The 22757-nt window shown below is 27.0% G+C and overlaps 1 protein-coding gene across 1 annotated transcript; it reads right to left on the bottom strand.

The window, feature by feature from the left end:
* Positions 1-356: 356 nt before the first annotated feature.
* Positions 357-15364, bottom strand: LOC113375286 (protein PFC0760c-like). Its single transcript, XM_026615227.1, has 14 exons — positions 14996-15364; positions 13364-13431; positions 12205-12253; positions 7628-10384; positions 7510-7551; positions 6554-6662; positions 6233-6328; positions 5881-6031; positions 5774-5819; positions 4162-4839; positions 3929-4095; positions 2189-2245; positions 871-1348; positions 357-424 (listed from the first exon to the last, which is right to left on the bottom strand). Exons 1-14 carry the CDS (start codon positions 15099-15101, stop codon positions 357-359), a joined length of 4872 nt encoding a protein of 1623 aa, XP_026471012.1. The 5' UTR covers positions 15102-15364.
* Positions 15365-22757: the final 7393 nt, after the last annotated feature.

Here is a 22757-nt window from a genome sequence, read left to right as displayed (position 1 = left end):
ATATATATATATACACATGCAACCATGTCCTTGTAGCGCAACACTAGTGCTTTTGATGGCAGACGGTTCAAAATCTCGCTGGAATCAAAGATATTGCTGCAGGTATTGAACTAATTGTTATCCAGAGTAGTATTGTAATATTATATATGGAGATATGTTATAAAATTTTTATTCTGAAGTATTGTTACAGAGGGGGTAAAACTATTTTATTTGAACAGTGAACCTTTATTTGGTTCAATTTACATGAAGTATGTTACTTTATACTTAAGAATGCTTGGTCTGGGCGTCATGTGACATTACAATGTACAGAACTATTATCAAATACTTTCTTTATATATGACAGAAATCAAAACATTTTAACAGTCCTGTGTTGTGATGACTTTCTTATGACATGGCTTTTTATTTTTAGAAGGAAACTCAACGGCTGTGAATTCAATGTTTAAAATATTCTTATTCTATGTTTTAATAGTTTCTAATGATTTACTTTTTGATGCAGCAATACCGAGGAAGGGTTATTTTCATATGTAATCATATTGCTATCCATATAAGGGAAAACCGATGTCACAACTGTTTGACACCTGGATGTTCAAATTGAAATCGTCGCGTATTTGAATCAGACTCTATAATTACAGATATTTAAGAATTCTACAACAGATATTTAAGAATTTAAGAATTCTACAATTTAATTAGTAATTAAAACTACTAGATGAAGATTAAATGATAAAGAGAAATAATGTATAAAAATATTTTATTAGAATAAAAACATAATGCTTAAAATGTAATAATATACAACAATATAATGTTTATAATAACCTTTTTTCATTCAAAAATAGCGAGTCTATTTTGATAATTTTTCAAAAAATAGAATGCTGTTTTTAAGTTTTCCTGGTTTTGGCAAATCGTCCAAGTTCTTTGATCTTTCTTTAGAATTTATTTCAAATTCATTATCATATTTTGGGTTAAGCCCTCTTAAATTTTCACAACTTTTTGAAAAGTTTCTTTCAAATTTCGGAACAAATTTATATTGTGTTTCTTTGTGTACATACTGATAATTGTTCTGTTGGCTATCATTGAATTTGTTCATATTTGGTTCTAAAGAATGCTGCTTTGTATTATCGAATACTTTCTTGTTGACATCACTGTTCATTTCTGAATAATATGCATATGTTTTCACCTTGTCCCTCTTTCCAATATCTGTTTGATCTGTTGTTGAATGCGGGTCACCATTTTGAGGTATCGTGTGCGACATGTAAGAATTCTGGTCAAACATATTGTCAGGTGCAACCTTATTTTGTTTTAAGTTATCACGAAATTCTTTGGATAAATTTCTGGCCGTTAAACTGTGTACCTGAAAGCAATTATTAATAATATTTTATTACTTGATATCTTCATCGAAATTATACATTTTTATATAAATAGCAATGATCTGCTCCAGAGAATAAATATTTTTTTCAAAAGCAGAAGTAGCTGTGCAATTAGGGTATATTATCGAGGCTATACGCTCGATGTAATTTTATTTCAGTAAATATAATTTTCAGTCATATTGATATATAAAATTTACTTTAAGAAGGCGGTTTAAATTATTCTCAAATGCATTCACAACCGATATAATTTAATCCTTTTGTTAGACTGCTGTGCGGTGCAGCGAGGTGCCCAGCAGCGCTACTGAACGAGCCCGGCAAACTACATATTTCATGATTTTTCAATTATTACAAAGTACACTTTTACAAAATTAAAAATTATCATGGCATTTGAGAATTTTCCATAATTTAACTTTGAGTGATAAATAAAGAAGCAATGATCGACACAATAGACGACGTTTGTGACAAAACGGTTAATTTAATTTAAGTGTGTAGACGACGGTTAATAAGGTTTAGTTTATTAGAAAAGGAAATTATAGTATATTCATTTTTAAATGAAGTGATATTCAAGAATGAAATAACAAGTAAACATATCATCACAATGTGATACAGTGTTAACAATCACAATTAAAAGAATAACTATAGGCCGAAAGCATTATTAAAAGTTTCGACAACATACTTTCGTTTATGAACTAAACGAATACCTTCTAATTATATTAGCTATATAAAAATTATAAATATCGAGTTATAGACTGAAAATTTGTTAGCATAACAATTAAAATTCACTTCATAACATTTTCAATCAAATCTAAAGTTTATGGTAATACCTCATTCCATCTAGCGGGCTTTTCGTTTCCTGCGTGAGAATCTCTTTGGTTTGTAAACTGAAAATAAATTATAATATATATATATATATATATATATATATATATATATGTGTGTGTGTGTGTGTGTGTGTGCGTGTGTATATATACATATATACAGGGCCGGTCCCGGGGCCCTCAGCGCCGGCATGCAATTTTTTTTCTAGCGCCCCTACCTATTAACTTTAACTATTTATTTTTAACAGTTTATCATTAAAATTATATAAACATTAACGGATTTTTTTAAATTATTTTCAATAATTTAAATTTATTACACAAAAAATTATAATATAATTATAATTATATATAATCTAACAGCGTATAAAATACATTTAGTGCAGTAAACGGAGCGTTTTAGGTCTGAATTTTTTTACTATATATATTGTATATCCTTAATTGCATCGTAAACTTTTTCTTATTGATATCGTAAGGGCCGAATTGTATTCATCTATACTTTCTCGTCGGATTCGGAGTATCAGATTGTTGTTTTAAAGTTAAATTTTTAACGCTTTTTAAATTGTTCAAGGGTCAGTAAAAAATTCAAAGAAATTACATTCTTTTAACTGTATTGGAAAAATATTTAATGAAATAGTTATATTTGTACCTGTATTATTTCTGCTCAGTTAATAATTATTGAATTTAGACATTTAGAGTACGGGCACCACTAGGTATAAAAAAAGCTTTACAATTTTTGTTCCAAAGTAAATTTTGCTTTGAAACCACGCATGTGTTCAGATGCGAAACATTTGCAACAAAAACAAAAGTTACAATTCAATTTTTCGGAATATACAAGACATTTTCTAGGCACAGACTCTCCATTTTCTATTTTTTCTATTATAATTTGTATATATTTTTAAATATGATACCCAATATTTAATTTAATCTTTCGCAGGTTTGCACTTACGGGATTGAACACTAGATAATTTCTTTTTCGATTCCACGTTAACTTCAAACGAAGAAAACATTGAATAAGTAGATAAAGCAATGAACAGAACAATAATTTACTAATTTGCAGAGTTATTTAATTGGTTAATTGTTTCTACTGATATCACATTGCTAAATAAATATGCATTTTGTGTCTCCGTATTAATAATTTGGTTAGATTGTTTATTATAATTTATTAATTATTCTAGATTTTAAATAAATAATAAAAAATATAAATAATATATTATAAATTTTATTTCCGAATCTCGTGTTGGCGCCCTCTAAGGTGTGCCCCCGCATTTTTTTCATGCATCAAGGTAGGATCGGTATGTATGTATGTGTGTATGTATGTATGTATGTATGTATGTATTATACATACATGTATATATATACTATATATATATATATATATATATGTATGTATGTATATGTATATATGTATATACGTATGTATGTATATGTAGAATCTCGCTAATCCGACACTTGGATATAACGATAACCGACAATTCCATTAATCCGACACACACGCGACAGAAGCGCTGGACAATTTGCAAATTATAACATTATTTCCAATATCATATGTTAAAAATTATGACTTTTTCACTATAATCCAGTAATCTGACCATTCCAGTAATACGACATCTTACGGCTTTTAATACTATCGGATTAGCGAGATTCTACTGTAGCTGTATATATATATATATATATATATATATATACATATATACACATATATACACACACATATGTGTACTTACATATAAATATTTTAAAACTCACTTTTCGTCCTGTGAAATTTTTATTTTGTAAATAATTTTTCGAAATTTCTTTCACAAACTTTGAATCTAAATTTTGCTGCATAGTACTATCTGTTTGATGAATTACTAGTTCTGCTTTGTTCTCTACTGGTTCCTTCAAATTTGAATATGTCAAATTTGGTGTAGATCCTAGTGATAAAAAATATTTTAGTAAGTAAATATTGTTTTATTACACACAGTCATGGAAGTACTTACTGTTATTACTTATTCCTTGATTGTTTGAAATCTCAATAATTTCGATTTTATCCAAACTTTTGTCACAGTCAAAATCTGGTAAAATCTCTTCATAACGTTTGTGAACATAAGAATCATGATCATCTTTTGGTTTATAATTAATAATCGTTCTTTGGTTTATTTCCTTGTAAGCAAAATTATTTTTTACAGGCGGCGTTTCGACGTCGTTAGATTTTGCATTGCTTAAAAAGCTTGTATCGACAAAATCCGGAATTGAATGAGAATTTAACGTTGCGTTGTGAGATGAATTTACAAAAGGTTGATACACACTTTGTACATGATTGCTTACCGAATCCTTTAATTTACTTTTTTCATCTCCAATTGGGTACAATGTGTGGCTTTTATAGTTTTTTGCTATATTACTTTTATTTGTGTTTAGATCTTTCTCTAAATTATGTTTATTCTCTTCTACTATTTTTTTTGTTATTTCATTGTTTATATCAACTTTGTTTGGTGTTTTGCTGAATCTTTTTATTTCAGCGGAAAGTTCGTCTTCATAAGTACCTAATATAGGTTCAAATTTTATTATAGGCACAACAAATTTCTCAGCAACAGGATATTTTGAATCCTTCAAATTATTTCTTTCATTTATTTTGTTGCTGATTTCTAATGTTTTACCTTGCGTTGGAAGCTTTTCTTCTGCAATTGAATGACTCTTAAAATAATATTCATTCTTATATGGTATAAAAAAAAACATATCTATGGGGTAGAGCGGAGATAAAGATCCGCCACCGATATTTCAAAAACAAGTAAAGTTAAGTGTCTTTTTACCAGCAATATTTGAAAGTATAGAGAAAAGATGTATAAACGCCATGATCTTGATTCATAGGACGTCGCTTTCGGGATATAAACGACAATGTTTGATAATAATAAATGAAAAGTATTTCTTTCGATGTTACTTTTTTTGGTTGTTAGCGCCGTTGTTTAGTTTACGAGCACTTAATATAATTTTTAATTTTTTTATAAAATTTATTGTTAATTTTAAGTTAGATTCAACAATTTTTTATATAACTTATATAAAAGCTTACACGTGTCTGGGGCAAAAAGGATCAATTGAAATTTTACCCTGGCAAAGGCGTAAACAATAAAAAATAGTAAATAAAAATGTAAGTTTAGTTACAAGAAGTAATTTTACAAGAAATTTATATGAACTTTGCTGATGTAAATTTCTGACGTAAAACCAGTCAAAATGTATCAATGAAATTTATATTTTATATTGGCTGAATAATGTAGCTATAATTATGTAAAATCCCTTCAAAATTAAAAATAAGACATGGGATCTATTGACCCTTGGCCGTCTCATTTCAACCCGCCTATGGGGTAAAAAGGACCAGATGACAATTTTTTGAAAAATAGTAAAAAACAACATTTTTACAATGATGATTTAGTTGGGAATTTTACTGAACATAGTCAGATAGTTGTTTGTTTTATATGTGTTATTTGTTGTGATATAATTCGTTTGTTTTTCACAATATAATTGATCAAAGTCAAATTGGACATTTGTGCTTCGCCCTACCTATATTGTATTAAATACAAATATCTTCGTAAATAAATACGAGATATTTATAATTACCTTTGATTTCTTCTAAAACTATTGGCTTCGTAGTGAATAAGAAGTCCTAAAAGTAATAATTTTCATTACAATCCTAAAAATTTGCTTATATCATGAGATAGTTTTACCTCGTTTTGTTTTCGTTCTAGTTCATCGGCTTTGTTGAATTCTTCATTATATTCAGCGATTGTTTGAAAACTTTCGAATCCGTTTGGTGATTTTAATTTCTTTGTACCACTGGCTTGCTTTGCTTCGTTTATGTAGTAATCTCGACCATACCTTTGTACATACAATTCGTCAACATTACAATTGTTCAAAGTTTTCAATATTTTTCAGATTTTCATAACAAATGATTTTTTTTATTTGAAGTTCATATTATTTTTACAGTTATGAAAATATGAATTAAGATTAAATGCATTAACGAAATGATAGGCGTATAAAACTCTACGTAATATATTGTTGTATATGCAATAAGTTTACCTTGTAATATCATTTCTTTGACTCTCCAATAGATGAGAATACAATGTTTTCCTTTCATCCAATGATATTGACCTTTTTGGCAATTCGTATTTAATACTGAAATTATTATTATAATTATAATTTTTTTTAATATTAAATTTATCATTTGCTTTATCCTTTTTTTAAATTTAATTTAATTTATTCATTTATGAGACTATTGATGAATATTTATTTTATTTTCATTTTAAAGCTTTTGCATGAAATGAAAATCTATTGCTAATTTGCTACTGAGAAATATGTAATAAGGATATAATAAATGTAGTTAATAAAATATTCAGATACCTATTTTGGTTCTTGAGTCTGTCAGATATTGCTTCAAAAGTATATGGATTTCGAGGCATTGATATGTCAGGTTTTAGCCATTTCTTATGCTCGCGTTCCGCTATAGAACCTGAATAAAAATTTACTGTAGTATTTGAAAATAGCTTTAATAAAGGTAATTACAAAAATAGAAATAATGATAATGGTAATAATGGTAGTGATGATTATGTGTTGGTTTTCGTGCGAACAGCTGAAACGAACCGAACGGTTAAAAAAATACTAAAATCATTCATTGACATACGAAAACGAAATTCCTACTTGACCTTACATAAATTTATTATTATGTATACATTTTTTATTAATGTTATTATAATAATTATTTACTCTAATTTTATATTAAATCAACATACCACATATATCAGTTTATTGAAAATTCTATCCTTTATTTTGTGCTCTTTTTTTTTAAATTTATATAATTGTTCATCACTGTTACCAGATGTTAATTATTTAGCAGTTGTAACAAATATAGTAATTAAAAAAATGTATACATTTTGTTTTAAATTTAGGATATCGTAATATATTTTCAAAACAAAAATTGTGTACAAGTTGACGGTTATATTTGCTTTGAATTTTTTTTTTGAGGAACCATAAGCGGTAAGCGTTTCTTAATAATAATGGTTTTTGAGCATATAAGCATTTTTTTTTATTAATGATATCAATCAAATTGATTAATTTATGAAGAGCACTAAAATTAAAGTTTTGTAAATATTTTGAAGTTTGAAGGCTGATTTTTTGTATAGAAAACAATTCTTATTGATTAAGCCGGGATTAAGACATATCGGGAAGTTCATCAGCTGTTTATTCCTAGTTTAATTTTATTTATATTAATATTCATTTCATATTGCATTAATTTCCTAAATTATTTAAAAAAAATTATGCAATTTATTTTAACTTTTTAAAAAATATAATGACTGTACCTGGAATAAACATCAAATTCTTCTCTATGTCAAATGTATCATCTAGAAAGAAAGGATCTTATATATTAGTATACAATAATATACAAATATATGTGTGCATAGATATTTATAGTCTTACCTTCACTTTCTATATTAGTATCTTTGGTCAATACTTGTGTATTTTGATTTTGGTTTAGATTTTTATTTATATCTTTATCTAATCCTGATATTTTTCTAATTGAATGCAATGTTTCAGTTTCAATTTTACTTTCATCATTTTGAGGTTTCAGCAAATTTTGATTTGAGCTGTTGGAATTATAGCGATTATCCATTGAGGTCAGTTTTAAGGTATCTGAGGTCTCATATCGATTTATCTCATTTTTCTTTATATAATTTTCAAAACTATCATTCAGGGATTGCACATCTTGCTTATAAATTAAACTATTATCAGCCTCCGATTTGTTTAAACTTATGACATTTTGAGGATTATCATCATCTTTTATAATAAGATTATTTCCTAAATATTCATCTTTTAAATGTTCTTTTATTATAATCGGAAGTTCATCATTTTTATCCAAACTACCTTGGTTAGATTGAATAATTTTCTGTTCGTCTGGCAATGTTATTTCTGCACTTTTCTCTTGTAAAAAGTTCAAAACATTTTCATATCTATTGATATCATGTATTTCGTCAGTTTCTTTGTTTACATCTGGTATGAAAACTTCAGTTACAACATTTGTTTTATCTGCAGTTTCTTCTTGAGTTTCAGATTTATCTAATATCTTATTTGCTATCATTACATTTCGTAAGTTATTATTTGCTTCGTGAATATTAGGAATTTCGAATGTCAATAGATTAAAATTTTGGTTATCTGATACCAACGCTCTATTTTCATTGTCTTCTTTAAAAACAATTTGCTCCTTCTGTTTTAGTGGAGTGTTATCTGGATTTTTTTCAGAATCTTTATTAATGATTGTGTTGATTTTATTATCTTTAACAGATTCCTTCTCGTTTTTCTCTTTATTCTGTAAATTTAAAGTAATATAATCATTAGTTTGTAAAGGGTATTCAATTATATCAGTTTTATCAAGTTCTTGGAAACTAATCGATAATAGCGGAGTATTATCCTTCATTGTATTGCACTCAGAATTCACAGTTTCATTGATTTCATTACTACTATTACAACTATTATTTACATATGAAATTGTAAAAATTTCACTTGCTTCTTCACGACTTGATAACAAAACTGGATTTTTTTCAACAATATTTATAAATTCAGCAGTTCTCACGTTCATTGAAGGACATGAGTTATCACCACTTTCTAATATTGTATTTTGATTTTCATTAGATGGAATAATTGACTGAGCAATTTCTGTCTTTTTTTCTATCGTTATGTAATTTTCAAGCGTTTCACTACTTTTTGGGGTTTGGTAATTCAATGTTGTATTGACAATACTTTGAGTTTTTGTATCTTCCGCGAGAATTACCGTGATTTCTGGAACATACTGTGTTTTCTGTACCTCACATTTTATTAATTCATTATTTTTGGAATTATCTACCAATGCTGTTTCAAGATCTTGAGGTTCAACACTCTTGGCAATGACAGGCAATGTTATTTTTATAATTGATTCTTCAATTACGGCAATATCCGTATCTTTATTACAAGCAGGTAATACGTGAGATTGAATTGCGTGATCTTCATTGCATTCATCATTTAGTTGTATACATTTTTTTGACATACATTTTTCAATATTACCATCTAAATTAGCTGGAGCTATTTTATTGCAAACTATTGTATGATCGTTTTCAATTGGATTTTTTGTCCATAATGATGGACCTTGCTGATTGTTAACTATTTCCTTCTCAACGTTGATGCAATGATCAGAATTGACGTGATCATATTCAATAGTAGACTCTCTTGTCTTTTCGATACATGGCAGTTCTTCACTCGAAATCGCCTCTATAATTTGAATATTTGGCGTAATAATCGTACACGTTTCTTTTTCAATTTCATCTTCTTCAAGATATTGTTTACAAATCTTATCTTCACCAAATGAGTTGTTCTCATTGGAAACAACCATCGTATACTCTTCATTAATTTTTTGGTTTAACTTTTCTATTTGTTGATCTAATGTCAAGTTATTTGGTAGATCTAAATTTGGAACATCTAAAGCTGGTGTAGTTACTAACTGATTTGTGTCATTATTATCACATGTTACTAGTTTATCATATTCACTATCTATTGTTTGTTGCAAAATCTCTATTTTGTTATCAATATGTTGAAAATTTTCTTCAAGTTTTCTATTTTTAGGAACCAATTTATCGCAATCAATTTTTTCTCCATTTACATATAAGTTAACGCCCTTGTTATTGAATTTCATAAAATCTCCACTTTCCAAATTTTCATTTGTTAAACTTTCAGGAGAAATGTTTTCTTTTGACTGGGTCATTTCATCTGGATTTTGATCGGCAGTCTCACTTTCACTTAAATCACTTAAATCATCTACGGAAGTTTCTCCGATTTTAGGCCTTATCAAAACCCATCCGCAGGCCATCTCAGAATCTGATATGTCATGCTGTTCTAAATTTTGACTGTTTTCAGTATCTTGTAAATCATTAACTAATTTCAATTTTTCATCCAAATGTTCGTGTAATTTTTCTACAACTTCTTTTTCTAAGGACTCTACTGAGTCAGAAATTGGCGTGTTTGTTTCATATTCATTTTGATTATTACCGCTAACATTATTAGGAATATACATTGGCACATATTCTGGAAGTTTTTGCACATTCAATTTCTTCAATTCAACTTCATTATTATTATCATGGCCACTGTTAGTAGAAACAGAGCTTTTATGACTCTGATTTTCTCTGAGTATCCAATTCTCTTTCCATAACTCTGTAATAAATACATTATTTAAAATAATTAGTATACGTTAAAAACTTTATTTAATTGAATATTAAAATCTTAGCGTTTTAGTCATATATTCTGTCAAAAGGTGAAAGACATTTTGAACTATTATGATTAATTTATATATAAAATATAATAGATTTTGTAATGTATAATATGCAATTATAATTATCAATCATGGGAAAACATTTTCCGTAGTCGTACGTTTTGTGACATTTTTTATAAAAATGTGTAAAACATTTCGAATTAATTCTGAATTAATTTAGGTAAAGTATGAATATGAAAAGTTTAGCATGTAATTGTAATTGTTATTAAAATCTAGGAAAGCAGTCAATATTCATACGGCTTTGTGTAATCAATGATAATATCATCTTCCCTGTCAGGATAAGCACGTGTAGGCGTAACAACTGCTTGGGAATTCGGTGAGTGCTTTATTTATTTTTTTAGAACATAAAACTTACAGCAGAAGTATTTTTTGTGAACAATATTGTATGCATAAAATTTGATTCGGTTAAAAGATCCATATACATGACGTTGTTGTTGATTTAGTGGATTTTTTTTTTTAACAGCAATCAGTAATATGAGTTGTTGTGATGCTACCTCTGAACTTTGTGGTTTTTTAAAGTAACCTGGCGGTTATTCTATCTGTATTTGATATATTTATTATCAGAATTTTCAATGACGTGGAAGGGTTTAATTTGGTAACATATTTTCGTCCATATTTTCGAGTACAAACCGAGGTCACTACTTGACATTAAACTGTCTGATGGAGGTATCAAACCTGGTATCTTTTGCTTGGAAAGAATAAGAACCCCAATTTAAAAATATGAAACTGTGTTTCTATTAGCAAAGAACAACCATTGAGTAGAATAAATTGAAATAATAACTATTGTAATTATTTTGGCTCATTTTTCTATGTATCAGAAATACAGTAATAAAAAATAGAATAGATTTACCAATAGATTCCTTTTTGATAGCCATCGGTAAAAATAATCTTCACAACAGCTTATAGAATACAAAAATTTTGATTTATGTTTAAAAAATACCGTTTTGTTTTGGAAGGAAATCTATTTTATTTACAGATACTTTTTAAGAACTTAACTTTTTGATTAAATGTTGTTAACTCTTGTAATATTTGTCGTACATTATGGAACCATAATAAGATGAAGTGGCGTTTGCTCCGATTTTTGTTATATCGATTTCGTTGCACCTAAAATCTATTTTTGTATTGATTTTCTGGTATGTACTTTAAATCTATTTTAAGCGTATATTAATTAGTATTATTATTACATTAAGAAAGCAACGTTCAATTTTTTATTTAAGCTTTAAAACGAAACAAGAAGGCAATAAAAGCTTCATGTAAATTTCTATACATGCGATAAGTTTGGATTTTTTCTTTAGACAAATAAACTAATCATGAGCGTTTTCTAGCTTGTGGGACGTTTCTTTATTAGGGGGTTTTAAGAGGGACATGCAACTGTTTCTAAAATATACTATACAAACCAAAACAGTGAACTGGTAAAAAATTAAAGAGTTGCAATATTTTTTTTTAAACGGGGGGGAGAGTAGGATAGAAGAATTGAAAACCACTAAACTGGGTGTTAATTATAAATTTGATTTTTATTATAAAATTTGTTTGTCATAAAGCTGAATATGCTGTTATGAGCTTTCAATAGTGCTAAACTTCCATGTCGTGTTTTCTTATCATTCTAATTCTTATCAAAATATTTCGATTATTAAAAATTTACTTGCAAGATTAGATTATATAAGCAATAATCGTAAACGTGATGCACATATAAAATACTTACCTCTATTACTGGAATCCAATTGAACATGTTTCGCCTGTGAAGTCATCGGCTAAAAAAGTTACAATGTATTTAATGTGTAATGAAAAAAGTTGCATTATTTATTTAAATAATTATATTGACATGTTTTTTACGTTGTCAGACGTTCTATGCATTTATGAATGTAAAATTCTTGCTAGGTCAGAATTAGATTATTTGAAAAACTGGTTTGGAAACTTTCTGGATCACTTATTTATTATGATAACAATTATAATTTTATAGATATTTTCATCAGGTAAATAGATTATGCAATAAGATTTTATCTGTTTTTAATGAAATTGAAATAATCAAACATTTTTGAAAGTAATAGATTAATATCGACTAATATTTATATTTATGAATTTAATTTAAAATTTGTTGCTCACTCACAGGATTACATTTTAATTTTATACTAAAAAGGATATTGTAAACTTAGTATGAAATACTACTTAGAAATTTCCTGAAATATGCGTTTGGCGTGAGAATCTACGTACAAAGCCCATTGTCGGATTATTACTGTTTTTTTTTTTAATTAATAAATTTATTTTCAAATCAACCTAATCACACAAATTATTCGTGAAATTGGTAGTTAATTCCTCTATAGTTCAGGAAGATTAGAGTTGTGCCGGTTAAATAAATTATTTCTGTTCAAATGTAGTCGATGAAACATTTCTTTAAAATTTGCGTAAGAGCAAATAAGCTTTCTAACAAAATGATGCTGTGACAGATTTTTCAAAAGGTAGAAAAGAGAATGAAACTATATAAACAGTTTAAAGTTTAATTTTAGTTTTTATGAGCAGGTGGAATCTTCTGTATTTTTTTCATTTCTCTGAACAACTTCGTAATTAAAATAAATTTATTTTCATTTACTGTTTTATTGTTTGATGTTGCACACCGATACGCAGTCTATAAGACTGAAGTCTCATTTTTCTGATGCATATAACAATTAGAATTAAAAATAGAAAAATAATCCAGAAAAAAATTACTCTTCAGAAAAAACTCCATGGATTCATATGGATTAGTATTTAGTTATCGAGATAAATATAACAAAAGCAAATTTGTAATCTTTTTGTAGTTTCTTCTATCGGTTTGAAAGTTATCCAAAACCAGTTACCAATAAATCATTAAGAGAATCTTCTTTTACCTCATTCGTATTTTGTTTAATATTCCTAGATATGATGATGTCTTGTATGCTCTGCTGCGCTGGTAAATCTGTAAATAATTAGCAAAACTTGTGAAACCAGAGTCAATTGCATTGTAGAACCTAATATTCAAGTATGATGTACGCACATTCTATAGAAATATGAATAGTTTTTTGGCGATAATTATGTAATTGATATAATAAATTACAATTATAATTGATAAAATAAATTATTGGGCAATTTTGATTGGCTGAATTTCTATTGATTATTTATATTGTGTGTGTGTGTGATATTGGTCGCTTTGCCCGAAGGCAGGTTCATGAATTTAAACATTGTATTCAAACTCAGACTATAAGCCTCTATTTTAAGACTATATTGCTTCAGAAGATGATTTTGTTGAAGACTTTTTTCTTAAATAAAATACTTTTGCCTAAAAAAATGTTTGAATTTGAAAAAATTTTGAATTAACAAATTTCTCGTACAGAAATGTGGCCTCAAAAAAAAACAAACAAAATGATACCTTACTCTTCACAATGATTACATGATATTTTTCGACCAGTTTTCAAAACTTAAAAATTTCACGAAATGGTGACATTTTTATTACTCGCTCGAATTGTTCATCATATGATAACATTTCCAAAATATTGAAAGAAAAGCACTAATTCTGGTTAATAAATGAAAGCCTTTGAATATAAATACTATACGTCTTATAAATAATTTTGATAAAATAAGTTTATTCCGCATTGCCAAAGGAGCTAAATCACTTTGCAACTACTAATCTATGCATAAATGTTTAGTCTTTTAATTATTTCTAAAACACATGATACGGATTACAAGTTTTTCAAAAAAATAAGATTTTTAAACAAAAATCATTTTCTTTATTTCCTTGAATTACTAATGTTTAATCTTAATTTGCTTATAAAATAGTCTTTGCAAAACGACTTCCAGTACAATGTATTTCACAAGAGTTTATTCAAAAATTTTTATGTTCACTTATATCAAATTTTCAATAAAATATTTGATTTGCCAAACTTGAATATTCATTTCTTACATTTAATATTATTTACGTAATTAAATTAAAAGAAGTTAGAGTTGTAATAGTAGATAAATTATCAAGTAAGATCTCTACGTTCTTCTTTCCGCCAAAATTAACCTTTAGATTTTCTTTAAACAAATAGCATTTGCTTTTAATTTTTCGTGATTTATAAATCTACTTACAATTTTAATATTAAATATTTTGCATAAATTACAAACTAAGCAATGAATCGAAATAATTTTATTCTAATCCTTAGAACACAGAAAACCTCAATGACTTAAATTGATATATTTAATTAACTAATATAATATGTACTACGAATGCATTTTTAAAGAATATTATTAGCTTTTGTTTTTTAATCACTAAAATGAAATTCTTACCTAGAACTACAAGAAAACATTCTTCAGTCATTTTGAAAGTAGAATCAAGTAAAACTGTCAAATGAATTTATTCATACTGTACCGATATACATAGTTGAGTTAATTGTGCCAGTTTTCACTGTCGTATTAATTGATCATTCGATAACTTGTTTTTCAATAAAATAATTCATATTCAAATAACTTGAAAAAATGATTTGAATGGTGTATGTAATACTTACCCAATACATTTTCAATTATATATACGCCAATATATAGTAAAATAGCAAACACTATCCAAAATTTTGAAAAATTTTCAATAATTATCCACAGTAGTTCTATAATCATGTTTATCGACTGCTTTCGCAAATAATTAGAAATATTTTTTTATAGTGTTCCACAAAAACAGTTATTTCACTTATTTAATTAATGTCTTCACAAAATCACGAAACTTTTAAATATGAAACTGTAGTCAAATATAAAACTTTATGTTGCTAATTATGTTGTTTGTTTTTATATGCATGAATTTATTAAAGCAAATAATCAAAAATCAAAATAATTAGAAATCTTTTATCACTCTTTAGGAATTGCAACTGAAATCAAACGCTATATGTTGTTCTAAATTCCTTTTCAATATCTTTCCATAATATTATAATCAAAATGCCTAGTAAATTTGTATTATTTATTTATTTCTGCCTATTGTTAATTAACGAGTGATATGAATGCAACTAACCGGTACATATTTTCTATAATTGTATCTTTGTACATTATATAAGTTTACAAATACAAGAAAACGTACGTTTATCTATAGGTGTGCGAGTTTATCTTTTTATACTTATATGTAAAGATAAGATATAAGACAATTAATAGATCAACATACATCGTAATATGCGCGCGATTAAAGATGTTATCTTGAAGAACAAATATTTATAAGATAACATGTTCAAAATTGTATTTTTGAACTCCCATCATAATCCGACGTATATTTTGCTGGTCATAGTTTTAAAGGGTTCGGACCATATTATTGTACTTTCTCTTCTTTTTATTTTAAATCAAGGTTAAATATTATTTGTACAAAACATTTTGTAAAAAAAATCCAGTATTAGTGTCAAAAATATCAGTATTACTTGAAACGTCGAAAAACAAAATTAGCAAATTGGTTGTGTTCGTTGTTACAACTTCGCCATTTAAAAATACACTTTTTCTAACATATTTGAAAATGTTTATTTATTTATTAAAATGGGAAGACGTGTATAGCCTAATCTTTGCACGTACAATGGTCCAATTGAAATCCGACGTTGTTGGCAACATGATATCAAGCTATAATGACATCTATTTTTACTTGAAAATATAATTCACAAATATGTTTTCAAGTAAAAATAACCCTTCCGATCATTGCTGCAAAAAATAGTCAAAAATACTAACTTGAAGTATAAGTATACCCATATATCAAAAAAACAACGATGGGTTGGCGTCAAAATAATGACTAGTTCATGAAATAAACCGAACGACATTCATAGGGGGAAAAATGTTAATAGGTAGTTTGTGCAGATTTTTGGGTAACAGATTTGTAACAGACTTTGCCCGTAGAACTTTTATAATTTACCTTCGAGACACGTCCATGAAATGAGATAAAATTTTGATCACAATTTTTGGTTTCAACACTTGATAACTTTAATATAAGATAAGATACTATAAATGACATATTGATTTTTAATTCAAACGACAATAATGATCTTTCCAATTGTCAGATTTTTTATTTCTCAGTCCCAAAATAAGCAACAAGTAGGCTTTTATGCAGGCATGAATTACACGTCATGTGGTGGCTGCAGCTTAAGGTTTTTTTTTAAACTAAATTCAATAATATTATGAATTAGTATTGTTAATTTATTCATTATGACTTCTAAATAATCATTACTACCATATCATTGGATTTGTCTTTTTAAAACTAAACATTCATGAAAGTAAGGTGATCATACGTCCCGGTTTGGGGGGACGTATGTTCACAATCCGGGACAGTCCCGCATTTCCATCGTGTGTCCCGGGTTTTTGAAAAATATAGGTTTAAATTGGATTTTTGCAATTACTTGATAACAAAATTATAACTATCCATCAAATGTATGAAAATGATATATACAATGAGTATGCTTATATGAAACAATACGTTATGAATGAGAAAATTGAATAGAAATTTCTGAAGGCGGAATAAAACAGCCTCCAACATTTATAAATTTTAACTCTTATCTTCAATTTTACGAAAATTAGCAAAAATTGGCACAAGTTATTATGAAGAGAATTTAACAGAATTTTATATAAGGCTCAAAAGTAGAAAAATATATGGATCGAAAAATATAAGATATAACATCATAGGTAAAAATAGTAAGTATATATAACACAATCGAATAGTAAAATTCTTACTAGAAGCTCGTAGTGATTTTAAAACAAATTAATTAATTCTTATTTATTTGTTGCATCCTTAAATGTTATTTTTTATAAATAGTTTTTTATTTTTATTTGTTTAGCATACATCCCCCACTGTCCCGGATTAGAATCACTAAAAATTGCCGTCCCGATTTTGACTAAAAAAAATATGGCCACCTTAATAAATGCAAAACAGCAATAGATAATTTATATGTAGAACTTTTGACCAAACTACCTTTACTTATGATAAGATATTGGTATCGCAAAAAAACTGAACTTATTGTGAGATGGTTACCAGAAGATGCTTCTGTGTTGCTAAATTTTGCGTTCAGCTTATGAAAAATGTTATAATTAACTTATACAAATCACTCTTGTCGAAATAACAGACTCCAGTTGTCTATCCAGGTATGATAAAAATCTGAATAAGACTTTATTAATGATAAATATTTCTTTATATATCAACATGGTATTACTTATAATGTAACTACAGATTTACTCGTGGAATCTCGGGTGTCATTAGACAGAAGAAGAGGCACTTTTAATTCATTCCAATATTTTCAAATTTTTCAAAAAACCAAAATTAAAAAAATATATGCATATATATAGAAGAAAAATATATAGAAAACTTTGGGTACACATTAAACTTTTCTTTAATAACTTACCTTTATATTTGCTGCAAAGTCGGCAAAACTGATAATTATTATTATTGTCTTTGTCGTAGTCAATTGACCTAAAATAAATAAGTTATTTTAGAACTAAATTTAATATGACATTGAATCATGCACATATATATATATATATATATATATATATATATACATGTATATATATTAGGGTGGTCCTTAAAATGGTCATTTTTGAATTTCCTTGCTCCCAGGGGCTCAAATGGTTCCAAATAGATGAAAAACAATTCTCTGAAAATTTTAGCTCTTAATATTAACGTTTAGATAGAGCGCAATTCAATCAAAGTTTTGTATGGAAATGGCATGAAAAAATTTTCAAAAATTTTGAAAATGTTTTTTAAATGTAATTTAGCGAACAAATGAATGAATAAAACTCATTCATTTGTCGCTAAGTTATACTTAAAACATTTTTTTTAATTTTCAAAAATTTTTCCATGCTCTTTCCATACAAACTTTGATTGAATTGCGCTCTATCTAAACGTTAATATTGAGAGCTAAAATTTTCAGAGAATTGTTTTTTATCAATTTGGAACCATTTGAGCCCCTGGGAGCAAGGAAATTCGAAAATGACCATTTTAAGGACCACCCTAATATATATATATATATATATATATATATATACAATATACATATTTGTGTATGTGTAAAGATAAGCTTTGAATTTGTCAATAAAGTGGTGTTTCTTTTCGAACTATTAATCGAATAAATAAAAAAGCTTTTCGAATGTATTAGTTTTTTTTGTAGACTTTTAATTACGAAGTTTCGGAACTAGATACGTTCCATCATCAGGTTTTTCTGCAAAATTCTGCAAATCCATATTTAATTAGATTAGATTTAGTTTAATTTATTTTTTTTGTTAAAAGCACTTGTAAAAACTATTTAAGAATATTTGGAAATTTAGATTTTTTTACTTGGTAAATGGTTGTAAATTCAACCATAATATATATATATATATATATATATATATATATATATAAATCAGAATTAACCTTCCCAGAAATTTAGTAAATTTTCCATTCGGTCAAATGTAAAAGATTTTTTGAATCATTTAAATGGGACGCTCAGTTCTCTTTCAAAAACTGAATTGCCATTGTCTCCCTATCAATACGAATCGATTTTTTTTTTTAATTATTCAAATCGGTTGATCCGTATTCACGAAATCGTCGACGAAAATTTGCATCCGTACACACACGCTTACATTAATTTGTATGCCAAAATGTTTAGAAACATTTGAAACGTAAATATATATAAATATTTTTATTTTCGATTTTATTTGCGATTACTATAACTTACCCTATGGGATGTTAAAAAAGTTATTTCACGTAGTTTGAAAATTATGTGCTTTTAAGTGCTACCCGGACCTCTGGTCCATCTGTGACAATTTTTCGGTTATTGTGTATAATTTTTATTATACTTTTTCATTTAAAGTTTGGAATCGTAACTAAGAATAACATTTCTGGGATCACCGTAAAAAATAATGACACAGTTGGTTGCTCCACGTTTTCAAAAATTAGGATATTTACTTAAACTATGAAGTTAAAATTTTCAAAATTGGTCAACTTTGAGTGGCGCCCAACTTTACAATGTAAAATGGTAAAATATTTGATAGTTTCATAATAAAAAAATAGTAAAAAATAAAAACGTAAAAACAAACAAATATGATCAAAATTAACAATAACCGAAAAAAGCTCAAGTGAGCCCCGCTTAGGATTGATTTGAGTTTGGTATATTCTGTATATATAGTAAATATATACAAATATAAATATTATTGTTAGAAAATAATTCACGATGAGTTAGTAACAAATAATTTTAATTTAAGTAATTAATTCAATAACTTTTAGTACTAGTATTTTTATTTTTTTCTTGGTTTACAACTTTATATAATAAATACTTTTATACTATTTATGGCCATTAGCGTAATTGCTTGAATTATCATGAGGAGTGTCAGGCATATATTTCTTTTTATGTACAGATATATATATATATATATATATATATATATATATATATATTTGTGTCATTTAATAATTTTGCAATGTAATCTGATTGAATAAACTTGGTCGGTATTCTTGGATATTTGAGCATTTAGCGATCATATCAATATCGCAATTTCAATTCACAAACAATTCTAGGTAGCGATAACTTTATCGCAACATGAACTACTACATTCAATCTTATAGAATATAGAAGCTACATTATTCATCATCTACATTAGGGGAGACTGGGTACAGTTGTGCCAGGGTACGATAGTGACAGTCGTAATAACAGCTAATATACAAAATCAGTACAGTATAAACTGTACTGATTTTGAGATAGGGTCCAAAGGAAAAAATGTAGTACGTTGTTTGAACAAGTTCGCATTATTGCTTTCAGTCGGCATCCTACGTTAACATGATCTGCAAACAGCATTGCTTTTAAAAAGTCAAAAGTAAGTTTTTCCGTTCGATTTCTTTTAATTTATTTATTAACTTATATTACAGATAGTTGCTTATATACATATAGATTACTTTGTTTATTATTTTGCTATAAGTTGTACATCACTAGTTAAATACCAGCAATTAGTTTTTTGGGTAGATAATTCAGCTCGATCATAACGATGATTTGTCTCCAAAGAAAATGAAAAATATTTTAACTTAACTGAGACAAATTGAGAAAAAAAAGGAAAGAAAAATATGAGGCAAAAAATATGTTTTACAAAGATTTGTTATTAATTTTTTTCAAAAAATATATTTTGATATATATTTTTATATTATATTCTAAATCAGTGGTTGGGAAACCGGGGTCAATTACTCCAAATGAAGTAAAAATGAAATTTTTGGGGGTAAAAAGTATGCATTTTTAGTTGATATTTACAGTAATTGCTACACAGTTTCTGTATGGGGCTAATCTCTCTTTGCCATGTACCCCCAGATTTCAACTTAAACAAAAATATTTTGATGTAATAATTAAAAAAATCCTCTGACAGCTGGTTTAAATGATTATTTTGTATTGCATTTCATATTTCTGACAACGAAAGTCGTTCTGAGAATAAAAGTTATTTTGGTGTTTATACATATTGTAGGCTTCTCTCCCTTTTTTGTATGATCTGATTTTATGTCTAAACCTATGTTAAGGGCAGTAATTCAGTGTTTTTGTGTATAAAATGTTTAAATTGCCTTTTAATTTACTTTTCTCCAAAATAACAAAATGATTACCGATTAAAAAAGTGGCACAACCGTACCCAGTCTCCCTTATCCACATCTACGCGGTTTGGGTAAATTAAAATTAGTAGAGTTTCACATAAAATGTGAAATGGTATTTACACTATTTACATAATTTTCAACAATGTCTTCACTTAACTACACAAATAATCATCGTTTATTCATATATAAAGAACAAATTTTAAACTATAATACAAGCGTCATCTTTTATACAAAATTTTATCAAAATAGCTTATGGAGTATAAAAAATTAATCTGCACACATTACATACATCTTGTTGTATATTTATGGTATATATAAGAAAATGTGTCTGCGTGTATATGAATATGAACATTCAGGCTTCATTTAACTTAAATATATTTAAATATTCATATTTAATTTGTACTCTTGATTATTTTTCACTAAATAATACTTTGTTTTAAATTTTCAAGTATTTATTATAGCTAAAATATAATAGACTATTTTTCCATTTTTAAGTGCTTTCGCATATATTTTTTTAAAGTTTTATTTCATGCTATTATAGTATTGTGGATATAGCGTTTATTACCTCAGTCAATAGATGACAAATTAAATTAAATTTAATACTTAATTTTTTTCTTCTTTCGAACCAAAAGTTTTCTTAACTAGAGTCGAATTTCATTATAACTTTTTTCAAATTACTACTGGGAAAACGTATCAAAAAATCTTAGTTTTACTATAATATTATTTTAATTGGACTTTAATTTTTTGCTGCTCATAATATTCAACATATGATGTATTCAAATAATTTTGGCAAACGATAATATAAGATTAAGTAACGATTGATCTGTGATCTAAATTATAAATACTTGGAATCGTCAAATATCTAATAAATAATATATAATTAATAAAATTAATAAAAATACGTTCTAAATAAATAGGAAGACGTAGTTAATATTAATATACGGTTTATCGGGTTATTTACATTTTTTTTATAAATTAATAATTAAGGTAGTAATTCATGATCTGGAGCAAAAATTTCTGGTGATTGGCCATCCTAAAACATAGTTTTAATTACCAAAACGCGGAACCGTTGAGATAATTGCATTGCTATTAAATTCGGTAATTTCTGAATATATAACGTTTGTTGTTATAAAATTTAATCTTGGAAACTGGCGTTGTGATTTGAATCAACTAGATTTATCTATACATTTTTTTAAATACATTATTTCGCCCTTGTGCCTATGGATTGCCTTAGGTTTTTCTGCATGATTGTGAATATAATTCGCAAAAAATATGTGCATAAGTTATTAGTTATACTACCTAAGGCCGTGAATATGAGTATCTAAAGTGTTCAAATTCATTAACGTATAACTTAAATTCTCTATTCTATAAATTCATCAAGCGATTTATATTAATAATCGCTATTAGTTAAATAATTGATCAGTCCGATTGGGCAGTAGACATTACTTCGCCATAGAGTTGTTCGAAACTGCTAACTCGGCGATTGCCTTCAGCATCATCTGCTTCTTCACTCTCGTCATCTTCTTCATGTGAAGTTACTATTTTTACTAAAACGACCTGTAAATACAACAATCTCATTCTATTAATGAATTTTATAAAAAGTTTTTATAATCAAGTAATAACAACATTAGCAAATGAGATAATCTTATATGCAATTATTCAAAACACTTGCTAATCATCGGTTTCAAGAGAACATTTTAATTGTTGACTCACTATTT

The sequence above is a fragment of the Ctenocephalides felis genome, unplaced genomic scaffold (genome assembly GCF_003426905.1).
Source record: "Ctenocephalides felis isolate EL2017-DRISC unplaced genomic scaffold, ASM342690v1 CF-g0.4_SCAFFOLD_01886, whole genome shotgun sequence".
Taxonomy (NCBI): domain Eukaryota; kingdom Metazoa; phylum Arthropoda; class Insecta; order Siphonaptera; family Pulicidae; genus Ctenocephalides; species Ctenocephalides felis.
The sequence above is the reverse complement of the archived record's forward strand: the minus strand, read 5'-3'. Positions and strand labels throughout refer to the sequence as shown.